The sequence below is a fragment of the Leiobunum rupestre genome, chromosome 10 (assembly GCF_980474605.1).
Source record: "Leiobunum rupestre chromosome 10, qqLeiRupe1.1.hap1, whole genome shotgun sequence".
NCBI classification, from domain to species: domain Eukaryota; kingdom Metazoa; phylum Arthropoda; class Arachnida; order Opiliones; family Sclerosomatidae; genus Leiobunum; species Leiobunum rupestre.
In genome coordinates, this window is record NC_143393.1 from 47,531,476 (window position 1) to 47,555,255 (window position 23,780).

General features: G+C 34.8%; 2 protein-coding genes across 2 annotated transcripts in view; both read left to right on the plus strand.

Moving 5' to 3' along the window:
- Positions 1-9,527: 9,527 nt before the first annotated feature.
- The window catches only part of LOC149926075 (uncharacterized), a 374,126-nt gene continuing 359,873 nt past the window's right edge, over positions 9,528-23,780 (plus strand). Inside the window, exon 1 of the mRNA XM_090161856.1 lies at positions 9,528-9,720. Within this exon, the coding sequence (XP_090017982.1) occupies positions 9,647-9,720 (74 nt within the window). The 5' untranslated portion in view covers positions 9,528-9,646. The remainder of the gene's footprint in view (positions 9,721-23,780) is intronic.
- RpS18 (ribosomal protein S18) lies at positions 17,360-17,888 on the plus strand. The gene has a single exon (XM_090160071.1). It carries the CDS (start codon positions 17,390-17,392, stop codon positions 17,849-17,851), a length of 462 nt encoding a protein of 153 aa, XP_090016197.1. The 5' UTR covers positions 17,360-17,389; the 3' UTR covers positions 17,852-17,888.

Genomic DNA, 23,780 nt, shown 5'->3' on the forward strand with positions numbered 1-23,780 from the left:
AAATAGGAAATTTCATCGCTCAATTTCTCCCAATAAAGAGAACCGCTTCAAATGAACTGGGCTACCCTTATAACCCTTCCACAGTATGATAACTTTGGGTAATTCTAAAATAAATATTTAAAAAACTTCTTAAATAGGAAATTTCATCGCTCAATCTCTCCCAATAAAGAGACCCGCTTCAAATGAACTGAGCTACCCTTATAACCCTTCCACAATATGATAATTTTGTGTAATTCTAAAATAAATCTTTAAAAAACTTCTTAAAAGGGAAACTTTATCGCTCAGTCTCTCCCCATGAGGAGGAGCACTCAGAATGAGTTCATCTTGCCCATCACTCGTCTGAAGCAGTGTTTTTCTTCCCTACGGTTTCTTTATACACGCATGCAGAAGTCTGTTGCGCCAAAGATTCAAAAGGGAATTTGCGGGAGAGGCGTTCCACGACCTCTGTGTGGCCGACTGTTTTTTAATCAATTATAGCCTGCAGCGGCGTCTTTCCCGCCAGCTTTCGCAGACTTGTAAGTCCGTAACAAGCGAAAAAAACTTTTCTCATAAAATCTGTCTCTTCGTTCTTTCTCAAAACTTTCGCCATTTCACTCGAAACTTTTTCCTTATTATGTTTTTCCTAGGACTGCCTCGCCGGTAGATGTCTCTACGTACAGGGTGCTAGAGATGCCGCCATTAAGACTTTTTTCTACAAACCTATTTAGAAGTAGAATACAGAAATGTGTACGAGGTATTCGGTAATGATTTAGTTTTTATTTTAATCACCAGGTTTAAAGGGAGTATAACCTTATTAGGGAAGGTTCCGCTTCCGTCAATACTCGAGAGTCTAGAACCAAAGATAGATTACCTTAGATTCGAAAACACTGGCTAACGCTTAGTCAATAACATTTAACAAGAACCCATAGAAGTAACTAAGAACTATGAAAATATGAAATGCTGGCACCGTGAATTTATACTTCTCAAACTTGGAAAATTGACTGGCGCCCTCTTGTGCTTACATTTTCAAAATAGTCTTGGAAAATGGAGTGCATAAATTACAGTTAATTAGTATTATTATTATTATTATTATTATTATTATTATTATTATTATTATTATTATTATTATTATTATTATTATTATTATTATTATTATTATTATTATTATTATTATTATTATATCTTCCCTTTTTTAATTTTTAATCAGAGAAAGGGGAAAATTACCCACTTTCACATATGCCGGATGGCGCTGCAGATAGATTTTTAGGGCGTCTCCATTCTGATAAGTATAAGATCATGGGCAAACTACATCCTACATACTGGTAATATAAGACTATAGAACTTCGCTTCCATACGGTCGCGCTAAACTTTTTCGGTGCATACAACGCCACCCAGTGTGATTTTTTGTAGTTGAAAATTTAGTACAAGATGGCAGCCGCCATGGAGATTGAACTTAGATAATTAGAAGGTAAAAACATAATTAATTTTTATTTGATAGTAGTTTGCCCATGATAAGATCATGGCAGCGTGGGACAATGTTATCGAAATTAGTTCTTTGTTACTTCTATGTGTTCTTGCGTTAACCCACTTTCTGGACGAACTCCGAAAACATCAGCTCCATAGTTACCATGATACCCAATAGACCTTTTTATAAAGCAACATTGGTCTCATGTAGGGTTGTTAATTTTCCGGAAAAATAAAATGCGGAAAATTTTCCGCAAATCGGAAAAATAAAAAATTTAAACATAAATTACTTTTCAAGGGTTTTTAATGTTTTAAACTTTTTATCGATTTAAAATGACTAATATCAGTAAACATACTACAAAACATTAATAGTGTTACATTTCAACCAGTTTAAACTAGTCTATAGGTTTAGTTTTACTTTTAGATTAGAAAAAATGAGGTGAAAATGCCGCTTTATTTAAATTTGCAAAAAATATATTAGACAAATCATGGAATGAAAACGTTTTTAATATTTTTCGGAAAAATACGGAAAATTTTCCGGAAAAAAGGCATCGGTAATTTTCCGCATTTTTCGGAAAAATACGGAAAATTTTCCGGAAAAAAGGCATCGGTAATTTTCCGCGGAAAATTTTCCAACTTACAACACTAGTCTCATGGTTTTGATGTTGCTGCGTCACGAGTGACGCATTGATGACGTTTTACTACGAAAATCCCTGGACATAAGGGTAAATAAACTGAACTAAACTTCTACGTATATCTACATAAAAACAAGTTCAGCAAGCTTAGCTTTTTTTATGGAAAGGCTGGAAAAATATGTTTTATAATTTTTTTAAAAATTTAAATATCTCCAACTAAGGTAAAAAATATTTTAGAAAAATTTCAATTTCAGAAATAAAATACAATTTAGAAAAAAAAATTATACCAAAATCTCTATTTAAAGACAAAAATATTTTCGGTCGCTAGGTTGTCACATAAAACTAAGAGTATTGTCTTATAATTATTTTATTTCTATTCTTTTTTTTTATAATATATTATTTTTATTCTTATTTTTCAAACTTAAGAATATTTTATTTCGTTTTCGATAACGCTGTAAAAATTTTCCACCACGAAGTTAAAACCCAATTTAATAAAAATCAATAGTTTCGCAAAAGTTGTTAAAATTTGTCAATTTATTTTCTACCCTCACTGTTAATATACAAAAAATATCTCGATCGAGCAAATTGGAACACCCTGTATACGAGAAAAAAAGTGTAATTTGCTAGCCATAGGGAAGGTATACGCGTATACAAATATATATATTTTCCTCCCTCTTTTACAGATCCGATTTCTTACCCGCTTCAAGTTGAAAGTCATCAATTGAAAAGGTTTTCTTAGCACAGATAAGTTGGACGACTTTTCATTGAATGCTGCGAAGGCGAAAAAAGTCCACACGCATATGTGTAAAAATAAAATCAAATAAGCGCATTTCCCTCACGACTTTTTTTTCTCATTCCTGAATTGATGCTTAGAGACGCGATGGAGTGCGAATAAACTGCTCAAAATAAGTTGGAAATATTTTCATATTCGCTATTGTTGATAATCTGTAAGTTTCGACCAAATATAAGTATATACATCAGACTATCAAGGCCCCCTAAGTTGGAATTGGGCATAAGAGTACATGTATTCAACACTAGACGGGCGCGGGAGAAAATAAAATAGAACCTACGCTACCTGGCGGAGAAAAAGAGCAAATTCTACCAACCCCCCTCACCTATACTACCTCCCGCCATCCGATAGCATGCATTGGGTGGTTGGTGCGTAAGTTTCAATTTTTCACCACCAGGTGGATTCATGTAGCCAGTTTGGCCCGTCGTTGGCCTAACGTTAAAATCCCATTCGTTTCAAAAAATCGCTTGATGACTTAGGCCTTGGGTATCAGCTTAGCTCATGCATAAATAACATATTAACAATAAGTATGACACTTCCTATTGCTTTAATGCTAATTTTCTAACCGATACTCTCTTCAAGCTGTGACTTGGACTCGCGACTTACCGTTTTGGATGACTACTTTTCGATAAAAATTTAAGCCTAATACGTTCTGGAGTCGCGAGGGGCTTTGGCTTTGTTTTGAAGCTCGCGTGCGAATCATGCGTGATAAAAAAAACATGAGCTCGTGGCACCGAGAAAAACTTTTTAATTTTTATCATTTTAGCCTAATATTCCACCTTTCAATCGGAAACCAGATATTTCGGCTTAGTGGAAGTCTCTCATATTTTAAACACTAGAGGGCTGTTGAGAAAACATCTTGATTACGCAATAACTATCAAAATCAGTTTGGTTGTAAATCTCGTTAATTGTCATACTTATTGTTATTATTTTACTTATGCTTATGGTATATAATGTTGTATCAAAAAATTTCTTTAATTATACTCACAAGGAGACGACCGAGGGGCTGATCACTCCACGTAATCGGTGTACCTTTGACTGTACTAATGGGATTACGCGTAATCTTTGAAGTCCCTGCCTTTGGCAGTGCTAATCTAAGCGTAATCCGGTGTACAGACTTTCCAAGAGTGGTTAGCCCCTCGGAGACGACCCGAGGTGTAACGCACCGATTTAGTTCAAACTCGGGGTTTGGTAGACCTTCATGTTGCTTGAAAAATCCTTAAGGGAAATGTCTCCAAAGGCAACCAAAAATGTTTTGGCAACACAAAATGGAAATTTTCCCATTGCATAAAACATGGGAATCTGACCAATTTTAAGGGTACCCCCTGTAAAAAAAAATTAATTTTTGAAAATGCTAAAAATAGAAAATGTAAATAAAAAAATAATGAAAAAACCCCCGAGTTTGAACAAAATCGGTGCGTTACACCTCGGGTCGTCTCATTGTTAGAGCCGATTTTTAGCTTAACTCCTGCAACCCCCCCCCCACGCTCGAAGATTAAGCTCTTTTCCCCTAATAAAAATCAAATCTATTTCATTGGTTCCCCAAAACTAAAGTCTTCGGAAGCGCATGTCGGAGACGTTTTTCCTCCCCCTCGTGCTGGGGAAACGTCACCCGTGTGTGTCTCAATGACGTCAGTGGTAGGGAACCAATCAGATCCCTTGCCGAGTTGATTGATTTGTGACCAGAGTAGCAAAATATTTTCCGAACATTCTTAGTTGAATTTCTAAGGTGAAATATATTGGTTATATGAAGCTAGATTTCTCCGAAAGCTTGAAAATTCAGCAATACAAAAAAATGTACTTATCTTTACGGTACATGTTTTGTCGAAATTCTGTAACGTATGTTTAGGTAAACTTAAAAACCTATACGCCTAGAGACCAACGACTATAAAATATTAAATTTAACACAATAATATTACATTTTTAGCAATCTAACAAAACAAACAAACACACTAAAAATTATTTCGCTTGAAAAATCAAGTGTAACACACTGTTAAAAATAAAGGTTTATAAAACGACCAAAATTGGACTTTTAATTTATTTCAAACCATTTGGTTACTAAAAATTGTCTAATCAATTATTTTAGACCCATTTTACTCTTTTATGTTTAATACAATACCTTTTGGGGTATTGAAAAGGAACGAGACCTAAGAATAAACCTTTTCCAGTCCTGTTGGTAAAGGTATAAAAAAGTTACGTTCTAACATTTAGTCCTTTTGAATACCTATTTAATTCTCTTAAACGAAGAAAAAAATTATATGGACCAACTTCGAGACTAGTATTTGAATACTAGGTTATTTCTTTTTTTAATATTTTCTTTAAAATAACATAATGCGAAGAAACTCCAATCACCAGGATTATATAACTAAGGTTAAGTCTTTAAATATTTTATAGCAGATTTTATATCTAGGGGATATTGATTAAGGTGTCAAACTATGATAACCCAAATATCGGCACCCAAAATTTCTTGCAAAGTGTATAGCAAACACTGAAAGTATTAAATGGTACTTTACGTGATCAACTCCCTTCGTTCAACCATGGAAGAAGTAATTCTCTCTTTCCTCTCTTTTTTGAGCGGTATAATTTTCGCTCCTCTCTTTTCGCTCTTTTTTGAGCGGTATAATTTTCGCTCCGCTCTTTCCGTTCTTTTTTGAGCGGTATAATTTCGCTCCGCTCTTTTTTGAGCGGTATAATTTTCGCTCCTCTCTTTCCACTCTTTTTTGAGCGGTAAAATAAGAGCTCCTCTCTTTCCGCTCTTTTTTGAGCGGTATAATTTTCACTCCTCTTTTTTGAGCTGTAAACTTTTCGCTCATAATAACAAATCCGCTCACAATGAGCCCAACACTGTCCTGCTCACACTATGGATCTCGTCTTCACACAGTCATTCTCCCGAAAGCATAGAACAGACATACGTTAAAATGTCACGAAAACGGAAACTGAAACGAAAATACGACGGAAAAATTAAATAACAGAAAATATTAACGTTTTGAACTGTGCGTCAAAACATCGAACGTTAACAGAAACGTAAATAAATTTAGTTTTGCGTTTGCTGTTTCTGAATACCTTTTCGTGACATTTGTACGTGAGCGTATTGTAGGCTTACCTATGAAAAAGTACACAACATCAAATAAGTTCGTATTGCTACGCAGTTTGATTCCTACGTTTTACACCGACAGGTGGAGTAATAGCGGCGATACATTTTCTGGCGTGTTGCGGCTAGGCGGGAAAACAGCGTCCATCGGAACCGCCCCTGGGAAGGCTACCGCCTACAGCATACTATTCATTTTATCTGGGGACCCAAAAATCCAACATCTGGAGATATTTTTTATGTTATTTTATTGAAAAGCATTAAAACAAATTATGATCTAAATCAAAAGATTAAAAAAATTAAGTTGATTTAAATCAGTCAACCCTGGCTGAAAGCGCCTCCTTAAGTTAATTTGTGGAGCCTAAAGAGGATCAAGACGTATAACATTTGAAAAGGTCATAAATTGGTATTATCCTACACCTCTTAATAGATAGATACTTATCTCCAAAGATAGATTTAAATAATTGTTAAATGTTCCAAAATTGCGCCGTCTTGTAGCGATTTCTTGAATTATACATATCTAGTTTACTGCGCAGGACGCCATCAACACACTAACTGGCTACTTTACCATCGTCAAAAACAATTCCTGGATGAGTTACACCTGTAAATACCACTTACGTTGCCATAATATATAATGTTTAGTCAAAATAAAAAACTGACACGTCTCAAATTTAATATTTCATTTACGAACAAAATTCCAAAAATGTCAAAAATGCAAAATACAGTCTTTCTATAAATAACTACAAACTGCTTTCACTGCTTGTGTTAAGTTTTAAAAATATGCTTTGAGAAGAATTTTCCTTGTCCGACCTCTCTCTAATTAGTTGGGAATAATTTTTTTTTATTCGGTAGCAAACTCGATCTTAATCGGGGTGTCTGGGATCCTTAGGACACCCTCGTGGTTGTCCCCAACTGGGCGATATTCCAACTCTTCATTCGTGACGACTGTTGAGATCGGAACTCGTTCGATGAAGTCATAAAAAGGCTCTTGTTTGACGCGGCTGACATCGATGTTGACGCAATTGGAGCCAAACTCCATTTCTATCTCGACGGTGGCAGTGTCGGCGTCAGGTTGGGTCACTTCCGCTTTGAGGGCCTGGGCACAGTGGAACTTTTCGGTGAGAGATTCAATCTGATCCGTCGTTAAACGTCGCAGTTGCACCGAACAATACCTACCTCGCGTTTGACGACCAGAGAGGTCAAATTGAAGGGTCTGTGATTGGCGCCCGGGTTCTGTGTGGTGACTGCCCGAAGCGCCAATTTGGATTCCAGATGGACCATAAATTCGACAATGCGCTTGAAGGGTTTTATTGATAGGGATGTTCCGGTCGCATTTGTGGCGGAGTAAATTGTTCTTATGTTTGGCCCGATATCCACACTTTGTATATCCAAAGGGCTTCTCAGCCGTGTGTCTTCTTTTGTGGACAATCAAATCCCCCTTCCGTGTAGATGCGTAGTTACACTGGAAACACTGGAAGGGTTTCTCGCCCGTGTGAGATCTTTTGTGGCAAATTAAGTCACCCTTATGTGAAGATGCGTAGTTACACTGGTCACACTGGAAGGGTTTTTCGAACGAGTGAGATCTTTTGTGGCGAATCAAGGAACCCTTCTGTGCAGATGCGAAGTTACACTTTTCACACTGGAAGGGTTTCTCGCCCGTGTGAGTTCTTCTGTGGCGAATGAAAGTACTCTTATGGTTCGTTGCGTAGACGCATTCTGAGCACTTGTGCCTCTTCTCTTCTCTGCGGCTCATTTTGCCAGTTTGACTCTGACTCAAAGGCTCTTTTGGATTTATGAACTCGTGTTGCTTATAAAAGGCCTGAAACCAATTAAAATTTAAATATTAGCGAAAATCAATAACCACGGTCGACAACTTTGTCATTGGGCGCCAGTAAGTCAAAATAACCGCAAAGATTACACTATCAAAGGCTAGATGACCCTTATTTATAGTTGACTATTCGCAACCAATAGGTGGCGCGACCGTTGCGTCAAAAATAGTGAACGTGGGGGGAACGAAACGGCGGCTCCAATCGAAGACGCGTTAAAAAAAACAAGATGTCCCGGACATTTAAGTACACAAAATCCCCCCGATGTATTAATTATATTTCAAATATTAAATTTATATTTGAATAAATTTCAAATCATTTTGTACTTAAACTTTTAAACCCAAGAGGAATTTTTTCGAAAACGTATTTTTCGAGTTACCAATTTTTGGAAATAAAGTAGCGAAAAGCGAACGAGTTAGATGGCACCTTTGTATAGCTCGGCGGAACAGGTAACTTAACCGCAAAAAAAATTAAATTATTCATAAAAATTTCGGTTATTAATTATTTCTGGATATTATTTTTTTATTCGGATAATTTTCGGCTATGGATAAAAACCAATAAAACGGATATTTCGTTTTCAAACGACGAGCTCTACGCCTGTATCAATTGGCACGAAATTCAAATGTGACAATACTGCGAACGCGGGTTGTGGGGTCCCGCGAATTCGCCAAATATCTCACTTAAAATTAAAAATTCTTAATGCAACCGAAATCGTATTTCAGAAATGATCAGTAGCAACTAAAAATATAATATTCAAACAATTCACTCTTAATTTTAAAAAGTACCTATATTTTAAGACGAAAATCGGCAAAAATTACTTAAATGGGCAAATACCCCACTTCCGGGGCCCCGATCCAAAAAATTATGAAAATCCCGTTGAGGCTATAATAGTGCCTACCTTTGTACCACTAACGTACCGCGAGCAATCATGTGTACGGCGGCTGGTCATAAAAACATTTAGTGTCCCACTTATTCTTAACTTCTGGGCCTAACAAATATTTAGGGTCACACTTATTTATTACGCGCCTGGTCATACGTTATTCTTATTTCAAGCAGGCTTTCAATGGAATGCGAATATAGCTTCAGCGCGTAAAGAATTCAGGGATGACGCGAAATGGCTAATTAACTCACTTAAAATTCACTTTTTTCAACGCAACTGCAACCTAAGCTGGAGTGGGCCTAGAAGTAACAAAACTTGTGGTGTCGGTTTTTACACACAATCCTTAGGGATTTGTGTGTATTACGATCACCTACTGTGTAGCCGACGCCGCCGCCGCCGCCGCTGCCGTACACACGATTGCTCGCGGTACGTTTGTGGTACAAAGGCGATTGATATCTCAATCGGTAGGCACTATAATAGCCTCGACGGGATTTTCGTAGTTTTGGGATCGGAGCCCGAGAAGTTGGGCAAATGCCCAATTTACTATTTTTGTGGTTTCGCTTTGTGTGGTAGATATTTTATTTAAAATTAAGTCCGATAACGTTAAAAAAAATATTATTGGATAGGTTAGGATTCATTTGAACTACAACTTCGGTTATATCAGTAAATATTAAATTTAAGTATAGTTTTCGAGTTAATTTACGGGACCCCAATTTTCGCGGTTTTATATTTTCGCCTAAAAGTCTACATAACGTTCCTTAATTTAAGTCCGATTTTCATGAGTTACATTTTTGAATAGCTGTGGTTTCCATATAACCTGGATTTGCAATTACGTTGCTTAAATTTAATTCTAAGTGAGGTTTTTTAGACAGCGTATACGGATCCCCGCAACTTCCGACTTTGTAAATCCGCTTGTCTAAAGAGTTCTAAACGCCAGTTTCCCTCTCGCAATTTTCAAGGCCGTTCGCGCCGAGCTTTCAGCGTATGCCCAGAAGTAACAATAAGTGTGACACTCAACGTTTTACGCACGCTTACGCACGTCGTACGACAGGAAGAAGGTAAGTACGATTTGATCAAAAACCACTAGTTTTGTTACTTCTAGGCCCATTCCAGCTTATGTTGCAGTCGCGTTGAAAAAGGTTAATTTTAAGTGAGTTAATTAGCCATTTCGCGTCATACCTGAATTCTTTACGCGCTGAAGCTCTATTCGCATTCCATTGAAAGCCTGCCTGAAATAAGAATAACGTATGACCAGGCGTGTAATACATAAGTGTGACCCTAAATATTTGTTATGCCCAGAAGTTAAGATTAAGTGTGCCACTAAATAATGTTTATAACCAGCCGCCGTACACACGATTGCTCGCGGTACGTTAGTGGTACAAAGGCGACTGATATCTCAATCTGTAGGCACTATTATAGCCTCGACGGGATTTTCGTAATTTTTGGGATCGGAGCCCACTTTAGTGTTTTTGGTCAATTTTCAATTTAAATGTACCCCACCACCCGCGTACACACTATTGTCATATTTGAATTTCGTGCCAATTGATACGGGTGCCATCTAACTCGTTCGCGTTTCGCTACCTTATTTCCTACCCCAGGTAACTCGAAAAACTTGTTCGCTACCTTATTTCCAAAACCAGGTAACTCGAAAAACTTGGTTTTTATAAAAATTAATTTAAATGAAAGTGTTTGCGTTTCGCTACCTTATTTCCAAAACCAGGTAACTCGCAAATCTTGGTTTTTATAAAAATTAATTTAAATGAAAGTGTTTGCGTTTCGCTACCTTATTTCCAAAACCAGGTAACTCGATACACTTGGTTTTTATACAAATTAATGTAAATGAACGTGTTCGCATTTCGCCACCTTATTTCCAAAACCAGGTAACTCGAAAAACTTGTTCGCTACCTTATTTCCAAAACCAGGTGACATCTTGTTAATTACCCTAACCCGTCGCACGACCATATAGCCACAGCTGGAGCAAAGTTTCTAGTTTCATTGTACGGCGGTCAAAAGACAAATACCCTAGACTTCTGTAGATATTACTCCCATAATCGGTCTGTGTCACGTTTGGCTCTAAAATCGGCATTTGAACTGGCAATATCACCCCCCACAAGTGCAGCGGCAAAGCAGCATTCCTATACGGTTTATCTCCAAGTACAAAAATGGAAAGGCGTTGACTTAAACGCGGAAGAACGGGGATGGCAACGGAATTCAAACGGGAATTTAAAGCAAGTGTCGGCTCTAGGTGAAGTAGCTCTTTTTTCAACAGATGTCGCTAGCGTCGAAATCAAAACAACATGCTGAAGCTACATTTGGACCCAAAAGGCGGGACATAAAAGCATGCTTCGCGTTGATTGGCTCGTTTGTAAATTTGTCAATTATTTCAATTATAGTAATTGTTTACAATATATGTTATATTGGATATATAATTTCGGTTAAAGTTCACTAAGTAGAGTAAAAGTGGTCTATCTATAACACTCTATAATGGCTCTCTGACGACGTTATTGTTTCGCTATTTTGAATATTAGCTTCCGTTCCCATTAATAGATGGCTCCAGGCTCTCCACGAAAGTAATTTTTTTTGAAGATTCGGATAGAGCCATGGCCATCTCTAATAACAGGGGCCTTTTCATAATACAGGTGGCAATGATAGAGCCGACAGTTGCTTTAAGCCCAGTAGTAACTACACTCCCCCCAGCACCAGATAACCTTTTAGAGCTTGTTATCTGGGCTTGCAAAGTTTCATGCAAAAAGAAATGCGAGTGCAAAAAAGCTGGACTCGTATGCACTGCCATGTGCGCGCGCTGTCGAGGAAACAGCTGTGATAATGCGGGCGCAATTTCCTTAAATGCCGAAGATGAAGAGAATGATTCAAACCCTTAAATTAATTCTGTTAAATGTTCAAAAACGGGTTTAATCAAATTTTTAACCTACGTTTTGTAAACATGGCTTAAATAAAAAAATGGCTTCATTATGTATTAGGTAAAATTTGCTTATCACTTTATTTATTAGTCGGTGGCCATCTTGGAAAATGGTGACGATGGGTGCGCGTTATTTTTTTCTTAATACAGTTCCTCATAAGAAAATATTTGTCGCAAGGGATTTTATCGATTTCCGTTGCAAAGATATGATAATTTTAAAATTTTTAGTTAACGACTGCCATTTTGGAAAATGGTGGCGATAGGTGACAGCTTTATTTTTTCTTGATAGTGTTCCTTATAAGAATATATTTTCCCTTTGAATTTTTATTTTATCGATTTCTGTTACAGAGATATAATTTTTTTAAAAAGGATAGTAAACGGCGGCCATCTTCGAAAATGGTGGCGATAAGCACGCGTGTTATTTTTTTCTTGACAGAGTTCCTTATAGGAATATATTGGCCGTTTGAATTTTTATTTTATCGGTTTCCGTTACAGAGATATAACTTTTTTTTTTAAGTTTATAGTATACAGCGGCCATCTTGGAAAATGGCGACGACGCAAGCGTCCTAGACTATATTTTTTTTTTCGTCAAAAACTACCTATGGGCCGATTTTCAGCTTGTCTCTCAAATGTTCGGTATTCAAACCTAAAGTGCCTGTACTAAAAAGTAGCAACGTCCGAATAATTTTTGTTCTGATAATTTTTTTAATATATTTTTGATGCCAGGAATTTATTGGTACGAAAATGTTTCGGCGCAATGTATTTGTTATTTATTATAATTTTTTAAAAGTTTCTAACTTAATGTAACTGCCAAAGGCACAAACGCGAAAATCGATAACTTAACGATGAATCCGGACACGCGGCTACAACGAAACCGTTATCTTTCCCTTAAAACGGGCTTCACAGATAAAATATAGTTCCTATACATGTATAATAAGCTCCTAACGGCACTGCACGCTCTCGTGCTGGGGGCGTGCGGTGTCACCCAACCCCATTCTCTGTAATCACGGTGGGTTAGTATAAAACTCCCACCTACTGACATCGAAACTATAGTCCCAGCATGGACAAATTAATAGCTTTGCATAATAATAACTATCGTACTACCTTCAGTATTTGGAAAAACATCATTTTATTGTAGTAGGTTGCAAGACTTCTAAATTTTTGTCTGGCTATTACTATATATTTAAATGCAAGTGAATATTCTGAAATATATCAATATACCATCTCACAAGGTATCAGACCACAATATCCATCATTATTAGCAAGAATGCGAGGGGTCATAACGAAAATAATCAAAATCAGCTCTAGCATTGCCACCTGTATTATGAAAAGGGTCCTGTTATTTAGAGATGTTCATGAATTTATCAGATTCTTCAAAAAAACGACTTTACCGGAAAGCGATGTGCCATCTATTAATGGCAAAGGAAGCTAAAATCCAAAATAGCCAAATGATTATGTCGTCAGAGAGCCATTGTTATTATAGTTAGAAAAACAATTCGCGACCTAAAACTATCGCTACGCCCTCTTTGGTTCGCCATTGAAACCTAGATAGGTGGCGGCTAAAACAGACGCTACAAGATTTTCCTCATCGTTATTCGTAAATTTGACTTTATAAATAATGATACTTTAATTTTAGTATAATTTTTGCACCGTTTAATTATATTTGTATAAGTTTATTTAAGAAAACACGTTCTAATAACTTGTTAATTAGTCTGTAGCAGACGCCACCTAGATTGGTTTCGGTAGCGAATACTCTATTAAGTGAACTATAACCTCAATTATATATCCCATGTAAAATATATTGTTCAAAATTAATGTAATTTATGTTATTGACCAATGTACAAACGATCCAATCAACACGAGTGGTAACTTTCATTTCGAAGCTAGCGACATCTATTGAAAAAAGAGAACTTACTACACGTCGAGCCGACACTTGCTACAAAATTGGAATGTAGTATTGTCCAGACCAAATATTCGTCGTCGTGTATCGTACAACACACAATAAGTTTTGAGGGTAGAAGTAAAGAACTTCTATAAAAACATAATTTATGAAATATAATAAATTATTTTGATTATATTTTACGTTTAAGGAAGGCGCCATATTCCATATTCAATCTGTACCCCCTAATTGAAAGAAACTTCAAAAAACGTGGTCGAAAAATATAAGATACCGGTAGCTCCATCTGTTTTAGTTTTCTTCTAATTTATTTGTTTTTCTTCGAATTTTTAGGTTATGTCTTTTTCGGTTCTTATTAATAGTAAACAAAGTTTTTAGTGGGTTACATAATTTTTTTCCGTAATGTATTTATAGTTTAAAAGCAGTTTCTAATGTTTTACGCCGTAGTTACGACCATAGCTAAATTCTGTTTCGTTGGGTACTCCACCGCATCGTAAATATTTTCTTTTACAACTTTCAAAATTCTGGCAGATTGCATAAACAGCACACTTTAATAATCTAGGTTTCCAACGGCGACATTTTATGGTTTTAACGAAGTTAATTCGTGGCCAAGGTTTGGTTTCATACACAAAAGACAATTAATGTATGAAAATTTCCTACCTTAATTAATGTCAATAGACGCTAAAAGAAATTATTCACTCCAAAATAAAAACCGTCAAAAGGAAGGGTTTTTAAATTAAAAACGCGTGAATCTCGATGATATCGCCCATTTTTCGTCGCACGTGTAATTATTTATTCTGATAATAAAATAGAATCACGTGGGCTTAGCAATATTTATCCGCATTTGTCTTAGCCAATAAGATTATCCCTTCCGAGCAAGCACGCGATAATTTATACAATATAACCGTTGAATTTTTTCAAATCAATTTCTTTTAAGATCTATTCAAATATTTGGTATTTGTCGAGGTTTGTTAAGAATGATGAGTACTCAAGCCTAAGGATTTGCTTACCGGAGTCAATCCATTATAGCGTATCTTTATTCTCCTTGAAGTCAATCTGCCAGTATCTGGAATGTCATCAAAAATATTTGTAACAGATGCAACAGGGTACGCGACGAATTAAATAAAAACGATAAACAACGCTAATAATGTATTTCCGTTATTGTTATTTAAATTTAATTTACTAAAATATGACACATGTCATCGCTTTCAAATTTACACGGTTTGTACTATTCAAAGCGTCCTGTCAAATGGCGTAACAATTTCCGGGGTAGCTGTTATATAATAATAGTAATAATTAATTTAAACCTACCTCACGTTCCAACTATAAGAAGCAGGAAAACGGTTAATATGTAAACTTTTTAAGTTTAATTTAATAAAAATTGACACGTGTGATCGCTTTCAAATTTACATGGTTTATACTATTGAAAGCGGCCTGTCGAATGGCGTAACAATTTCCGGGGTAGCTGTTATAGAAGAATCTAGTTGTCTTTCTTCAAACTCCTTAAAAGTTCCGTTAAACCTAGCAACGCGGTTGTAAAATGATGTTATTTTTAAAATTTAATTCAAGAAGATAACAAGTTGGCAAGCCAAAATATACCTCTCCTCGGAAGAATGGTCCCTAGTGGTATTAATTTCTCGAGATGACCCTTAAAGATATCACCGCAATTCAGAGTTATTTACTAAAAACGTAATCCCGGTTCAATCCCGCCCGTTATAAAATTTTAATTTTAATTAAAATAATTGAGACGAAACAACCGAGTTTAATTTATTCAGAATAATATAAATTTAGTAGTTACAACACCGAGTTAGACGTACTAAATTAATGCACAATTGAATTTAATCCTATTTTCAGAACAAGTTTATCATTTAAATATAATACGAAGCAAATATTAATGAAAGAAATATCTACAGAGGGTATTGTATTTTTCTCGCTTACGACATACTTGCCGCATCTTTAACGCTCATTTTATTTCAACACTCGCCCTTGATGATGATACCGTAGAATAGCTATATTTGACATCTGGCAGTGGAAGACTCGTAGACTTCCTGTTGACGTTGTGACATACCGTCCAATTTCCAATATCATGTAATGACTCGCACACCCAGGAAATCAATGACTGCATTATTAATCGTCGATGTCCAAATATCAACACCAATAAAAAATGAATTAACAAGAAGCGAAAAACTTACCATTCACAAAGCATAGAAAGCCCCTTGACTAAACGACAGCTCGTTTATCAATAAATGACCGTAGACCGAATAGTTAGGGCTCTTTATAAATAAAACAAACGAACCCAATTGATGAACTGCATTAAACATCTTAATCAGTCGAGAAAACGTTTAAAATAAATTACGAAGTAATGACGACCCAGTTAAAAACCCAGACCACTATGTAAACAACTCGATATTTTCTTCATAAATGAACTATTACCCTTGAAAACTAATACGCTAAACACACACGCAATAGATAAAACAAACACTGAAAAACGAAATAAATTACAAAAAAATAACCTTTAAATTTTCCTACGTAAAATATTTAGACTTTAACAAGTTCACAAAAATTAAAAAACAAAGTTCAATAAACAATATATACAGATATTGTATTCATCCGTTTAGTAAAAAAACCCGCCTCATCATAATGGTTCCTTTACTTTAATATTTTCCATAAGGAAGTCAATGGCTCGGCGGTGAACTATCCGCATTATAACAATGCGACCCGAGTTTAATTACTGATCGCGATCAAATTTTACATTTAAATACTAAAATATTTATTTAAATATAAGATTAATATAATTTATAAATATTTAATTAAATATAAGATTAATATAATTTATAAATATTTAATTAAATATAAGATTAATATAATTTATAAATATTTAATTAAATATAAGATTAATATAATTTATAAATATTTAATTAAATATAAGATTAATATAATTTATAAATATTTAATTAAATATAAGATTAATATAATTTATAAATATTTAATTAAATATAAGATTAATATAATTTATAAATATTTAATTAAATATAAGATTAATATAATTTATAAATATTTAATTAAATATAAGATTAATATAATTTATAAATATTTAATTAAATATAAGATTAATATAATTTATAAATATTTAATTAAATATAAGATTAATATAATTTATAAATATTTAATTAAATATAAGATTAATATAATTTATAAATATTTAATTAAATATAAGATTAATATAATTTATAAATATTTAATTAAATATAAGATTTATATAATTTATAAATATTTAATTAAATATAAGATTTATATAATTTATAAATATTTAATTAAATATAAGATTTATATAATTTATAAATATTTAATTAAATATAAGATTTATATAATTTAAAATATTTAATTAAATATAAGATTTATATAATTTATAAATATTTAATTAAATATAAGATTAATATAATTTATAAATATTTAATTAAATATAAGATTTATATAATTTATAAATATTTAATTAAATATAAGATTGATATAAATTATAAATATTAAATTAAATATAAGATTAATATAATTTATAAATATTTAATTAAATATAAGATTAATATAATTTATAAATATTTAATTAAATATAAGATTAATATAATTTATAAATATTTAATTAAATATAAGATTAATATAATTTATAAATATTTAATTAAATATAAGATTAATATAATTTATAAATATTTAATTAAATATAAGATTAATATAATTTATAAATATTTAAAATGATGTAGAATAAATTATAGTACCTAACGTTATAACTTCGTAAAGGACATTCGCCAAAGCTGTTTTTTAGAAAAACACCGTAGCTTAACTAGAGTTGTTGGCTGAGTGGTTAGAGTAAATCACTTGAAGTAAATCGGTGCGCGGTGATAGATAAAACATAAAAATGTCGCTAGTTATACCAGAAAAATTTCAACACATTCTTCGTGTTATGAATACAAATATTGATGGACGCAGAAAAATTATGTTCGCCTTAACGGCTATTAAAGGTGTTGGTAGAAGGTTTTCAAATATTGTCTGTAAGAAAGCTGATGTTGATTTGAATAAAAGAGCTGGCGAATGCTCTGATGAAGAGGTTGAAAAGCTAATTACCATCATGTCCAATCCTCGTCAATACAAAATACCCGACTGGTTTTTGAACAGACAAAAAGATATCAAGGATGGCAAATTCAGCCAAGTTACTTCCAATGCTTTGGATATTAAGCTACGTGAAGATCTTGAAAGGTTGAAGAAAATCCGAGCCCATAGAGGATTAAGGCACTATTGGGGATTGAGAGTAAGAGGTCAACACACCAAAACTACTGGTAGGAGAGGAAGAACTGTTGGTGTGTCTAAAACGAAGAATTAAAAGTTGTAAAAATCAAATAAATTTGCAGGAAAAAAAAGGTAAATCACTTGCACGCAGCAGACCCGGGTTCGATTCCAATAAATCGCAAATTGTTACTAAGTAATGTAAAAAACGAGAAACTGACAAATAAAACAACGGAATACCTACACTTTAACCATAGGTTTTGCTCTAATCATTTCACTGACTATAGTTTTATGAATATTAAAACTAAAAATAGTCTAATACCATCAACTGTGCCAACAATATTTTATGAACACTATTCATTTTCCAGTACAGTTAGTGAAGGTAAAGAAAAACATCTAAAGGCTCTTTATGTCGTTTAAAAAATTTACTGACAATTAATATACTAAAATGTATAGCATATCCATACGCGACATATGAACATGGGTTGGAAGTAAGCGCGTTGGTCACAAATGCATCACAACCAATTTCAGAGGAAAACACATTGAATGTTCTAGATGAACATAATTACACTTTGGGAAAATTAAGAAAATGGTAATTGAAATTTGAAACTGTCTTTCTCAATAATAAATAATTTTAATAAATTACATTACTTTAGTTGTTTGTTAGGTGGGGTGGCGGAGTGGTTAGCACTTTGGCCTCGCAGCAAGAGGAGCCGGGTTCGATCCCAGCTAGTGGCACTGGGTGAAAATCCGGAAGCACTTCTTCCGCGTAGAGTTTGTAAGTTCTCTCCCCACTGGTTAAATGGGTTTTCCCCCGAGATCTTCGGTTTCCCCTTCCCATAAAAACTTGCTGAGGTTAACGGTAATAGTTAGTGTAGGGAGCTGTTGGCTCGCGTGGCATGAAGGGCTTGCCACCACCCTCCTACGCATTGTAACCCGGCCACCTGTTACTTGATCACCCACAAGCAACATTGCTTATGCGGTCGAAGGTGGTACCTTGGGTATTAGCTCTATATAAAAAAAATGGTAAAAGAACTTTAGATTTAAACACGCAATTGTCATCATCTTCTAAACACATTCGAACAGAGCATATGCAATTCAATTGAGAGTCCATCTACTTAAACAAAATGTCCTTAGCTATATATCAGGATATTTAATCCATCGCTGTTTTCCAAACCACCAATGCTCCTCTTGCCTCAGCCAACTCAAAAAGAACGATCCAATTATTGATCCTACAAATGTGCTCTCCTTCTTCAAGTTTTTCAAAACAACAAAGAACTCTTCTTTTGGTAGCCTTATAGTACCTACTGACAATTTTTTTAAGTTTATTACAGAAACAAATGAGGTATTTGATACTAGCTTTAAACTACTATCTCACAAGACAAATGTCAAAGAGCGTATGGAAAAATTTATTACACGTCGAATTGACAAGACTTGGTTTCAAGCTTCAATAGATTCAACATGTCCGACTGTATTTCAAAACATGATAAGTTTCTTCGTTGAGTTTTACATACACAGTGCCCTGAAAAAACAAGATCTCGATCATGATTACAAAAAGACTGGACACCAAATTGATGAAGATACCTCATATTCGTATTTTTTGAACTACTTCACATTTTATTTAAATTTTTTAGTATCAGAATTCAGAAATAAGAAAATAAACGGTGCCATATTGCGGATGTAACAAAAATCTTCTAAAAAAATTTAACTAACAACACCCTGTAGCACCCTGGTAGTGGGATCCTGAACTTCATTTGTAATTTCTTCTATTCGCGCGTGCGTCAAAAACTGGTAACGAAATTTTAACATTGCGGGAATAGGAAGAGACGCCTCTCAGTAACGAAGCGACTTTACCCTCTCTGATATAACTCTGGAAGAATTGTTTGCACTCTACTGTATCTCAGATTTCTTGGTGAAGTCTTATTTCCTACTAAAATCCCTTTCTGAATCAAATTAAAATAGGTTTTTATTTAAACGAATGTAATTAAAATTTAATACTTTTATTTCTATTTCAAATTAAAATAGGTTTTTTTATTTAAACAAATGGAATTAACATTTTCTTAAATTTATCTCTATTTCAAATTAAAATAGGTTTTTTTATTTAAACAAATAAAATTAAAATTTCATTAAATTAATTTTCATTTTTATTTGTAATTAAATGTAAATAAAATTCCTTTAAATTGACTTTTATTTATTTGTAATAAAATGTAAATAAAATTCCATTAAATTGAATTTTATTTTATTTGTAATAAAATGTAAATACAATTCCATTAAATTGATTTTTATTTGATTTGTAATTAAATGTAAATAAAATTCCATTAAATTGATTTTTATTTTTCCTGGAACATTTTAAGTACACTTCCAAAAACAACATTTGTAGAACACTTAGGGTGCTCTTAAATTGGGAATTTAAGAGCACCATACACTTTCAGGACATATTAAGTTCACTTTAATAGCACACTTTTAGATCATAAGAACATTTTTAGTTCATATAATGTGAACATTTTAAGAACGTTGAAAAGTGCTAAGAGCATGATTAGAGCACTTTTAGGACACTTTGTATGTGTTCTTCAAACATTCCTGAAGTGTATGTGATCTTATATCGATACCGTTCTAGGTGATCTTAATGCGTTTTTATTGTGTTCTTTAAATGTACCTCAAATTTACAGTGCGGTTGGTTCATCCACCTTCCTTATAATATTTTGTCTCTCTAGACGGTTAAGCTCTTCTTTAAGACGCTCGTGAAGTGCATAGGGAGGTATGATCACCGTTACCGCTGTCTCTTTGAGTGTAATGTTACACGGAGTCTCCAAACGTCGTATTCCCTTGACTATTTTCGGGTAATGGGCGAGTAAGCCTTTTCTAAACTTTTCATCTCGCTCCGATGAATCTTCAACTTCTTTAACTATCTCTATAGTCTTGTGGTGCTCATTGGTAATATTCCCATTTCGAATAAAGTTTGTATCCCACAATCCAAAAGCTTCGCTAGATCTCAGCCCCAATATTGACTATTCGCAAGTATCAGTCAAGACAAATTTGGTTGTCAATTTTTTTGACCCAATTTCTATGGTTAACTCTGTTATTCCATGTGAATTATCAATCCTTCGTAAGCTTTAAGCGAAACGCCCTTCTCTATTTCAGGCTTAGGACTCAAACTCTTATAGACGTCTACGGTCTAATGGTAAGCAGTTTACTTGCGCTCCGAATCTATTTTCATATTAACAACATGAGAGAGTACCTTTATTGGAATTATCCAATCTTGTAAATCTTTAGATTCTTTAACTGGAATCACGTCGATGATGAAGTCATTATCGCTATAGTCACTGTCGTATCGTACAGTTTCTACTATTTTTTTGCTTTTGCAAACTCTTTCCCAATGATTTTTACCTGTGCATTTGTGGCAAATGTTTCCATATGCTAGGCAATCTTTCCGTTTATGACTTCTGCCAGATCGGAAACAATTTGTGACATTTCCACTTTTCGGTCGAAACGTTTTCTCCTTAGCTTTTGATGGAGTGGCATTCCTACTTTGCTCTTTTGCTCGCGACTTCTTGTTTCTTCGACCCTTAGTAACTTCTTCAACTAGAGGCTCCGATGACGTATTTTTACGGTCGGCTATAGTGGCGCCTTGGTCCGTCCACGTTTGAACATGTACCGCCAACCTTTCTGCCGCTTGACAAAGTGCAACCGCTCGATCAAGGCTTAAGTTTCTTTCTCATTAATGGCGAAACCCCAGCCACAATCTGATCCCTTATCATTGACTCTTAAATGTCGTCCAAATTGCAAGATTCTACTTCCTTTTTGAGTAATACCACAAATTCGTCAGTAGTTTTTCCCTCTGGTTGCATCAAATTTCGAAAAATCTAACGGTCATACGATTCATGCTTCTTTGAATTTTGCAACCACGTTTACAAATGTGTACAAGTTCTTCAAGGGTCCATTCGTTGCCTTCTCTCTCATACTCCTGCATTGATTTTTAAATTTTTGCGAAGGCTTCGGACATCTGAGCGTCTAGTATATCTTCTAGCCAACTTGGGCCATCTATTTGGGCCAATTTTTTTTAGATGAGAGGAACAGCGTATATTTATTTCGTAAATTTGTACTCCCTGCGTTCAAAAAGGACCCCGCACGTTGAACATGGATATGTGCTCTCCGCTAATTTTGATGAAATTAGATTTTGGGTAGATCTCGATCTGCGGAATAAGGGTTTCAATGGAACGAAAAATCTTAAAATGTACGGTTCAACCAAAGTTTTACTTCGATTTAGTATAGTATATTTAAAAATTGAAATTAGATTAGATTTAAGGCGGTTTTTTACATGCTACCGATTCACAACCGGAAAACACGTTTTTCAGACAACGTCTACTACCTCTGATCGTGACGTTACAAAATATAACCGCTGGTGTCAAACAAGTCTGCCGGTGGATAAATCTGTTATATTTGAAGCGAATGGTAGAAGTTGAACGTTGATCACAGATTTTACTGGCCGAAATGTTTAATGTTTGAATGTCGTCTGCTTTTGATTTTGTGGATTTTTGTCCTTTAACTTAGGATGTATCTGAATAACGCGAACAGAAAGATGGGGTGATTTGATATTTACTAGCCGCCTCGCGGGCTTCGCTCACTCAACATCTTGCTCGCTCGTTCAGAAAGAGAGGCAGACAGAAGTATCGCGTCGAACATTATCTCGTTGCTGTGGCTTATGTTTAACCTAGTGACCCCTGTAAAAGTGTTTTACTAGCAATAACCCGGGGTTTCGGGAGAGGTCCACATTTGCTCGCTCGCTCAACCGTTAGTTCGTTTGTTCGTTCGTTTGCCAAACAGAGACAGACAGACAAAACGACTCTAAATTTAATATGATTGGTTGTTAAAAGTAGGTACAGTATTTTTAGTGGTAATCTTAAGTGGACGTAATGTTAGCGTCATTTCCAATGGGAAAGGGGGTTCTTATTTCCGGTTCCGATGTTTCCGTTGTTGGTGGGTCAAATGTTGGCCGTTATGCTGGACTCTCGCGGAAGTAGTAGTAATACGTTTTCTTATTTATAAACGTGCATTATTTTCCCACGCGTTTTTTTAGGCCTAAATAATTTGTACGAGATGATAAAAAACGTTCCCCACTCAGTCTTTCAGTCGAGCTTATATTTTGAAAACAATTTGCTGAGTATATTTATGAAACTATTTTTATCAGCGCTTGAGTCCAGTTTCATTACCCAATCTACAATTCAACTAAAAGACACAACAATGGCGACGAAAACCGATTGCGAGTTCAACTACTCCGTTTAAAAGAAGATAACAGCAACAACACTGTCCCTGTTATGGTTCTCGTACCAGATGAGTACTTAAAATCTACCGTTCGTGTTCCAGTTGACGGCATCTACCATTGATACAACTAGTTATCATGGCTATTACTGAAAACCATCAACTTGTTGGCCCGTCTACGGGGAAATTTCAACAGTCCGATACATCAAGTGAGCCGTGGACATTATATGCGGAAGGAATGGAACTATTTGAAGGCTAAGAAAATCGCAGACGATGACACGAATCTGTCGACATTCCTAAAGCTACTTAGACCAAAAACCTATGACTGTTTAAGAAATATGCGGAGTCCTGCCAAACCTACCGACAAAACGTATGATGTTCTTGTCACTATTCTTAACAATAACTTCGGGGACCTTCTGAAATAATCGAGCGCATCAATTTTCGTAGCCGAACTTTGACGTCTGGCCCGGTTTTGTAACTTCGGAACTAACCTAGACAACGTGTTACGAGAACATTTCGTAGCTGGAATTGAGAACGAAGCTATACAAGGACGCTATCTTCTGGAATCAACGGCAACCTTTACAATACAGAAAGCTATCGACATTGTAATCAGCGCGGAGTCAACTGCTTAGTGCCTCTCGAGTCTTAATAACAAGTCCTCGATTGCGACAGATAATCAAATCAAAGTCTATACACACATAAAAAAAATGCTGTCAAAAAAGCAGCAAGAAGCTGGCAGCAGCTGACGCCATTACGATACTCTTTAA

Bases quoted from the DNA above. Each gene is read 5' to 3' on its own strand.
- RpS18 (XM_090160071.1), top strand. From the start codon at position 17,390: ATGTCGCTAGTTATACCAGAAAAATTTCAACACATTCTTCGTGTTATG.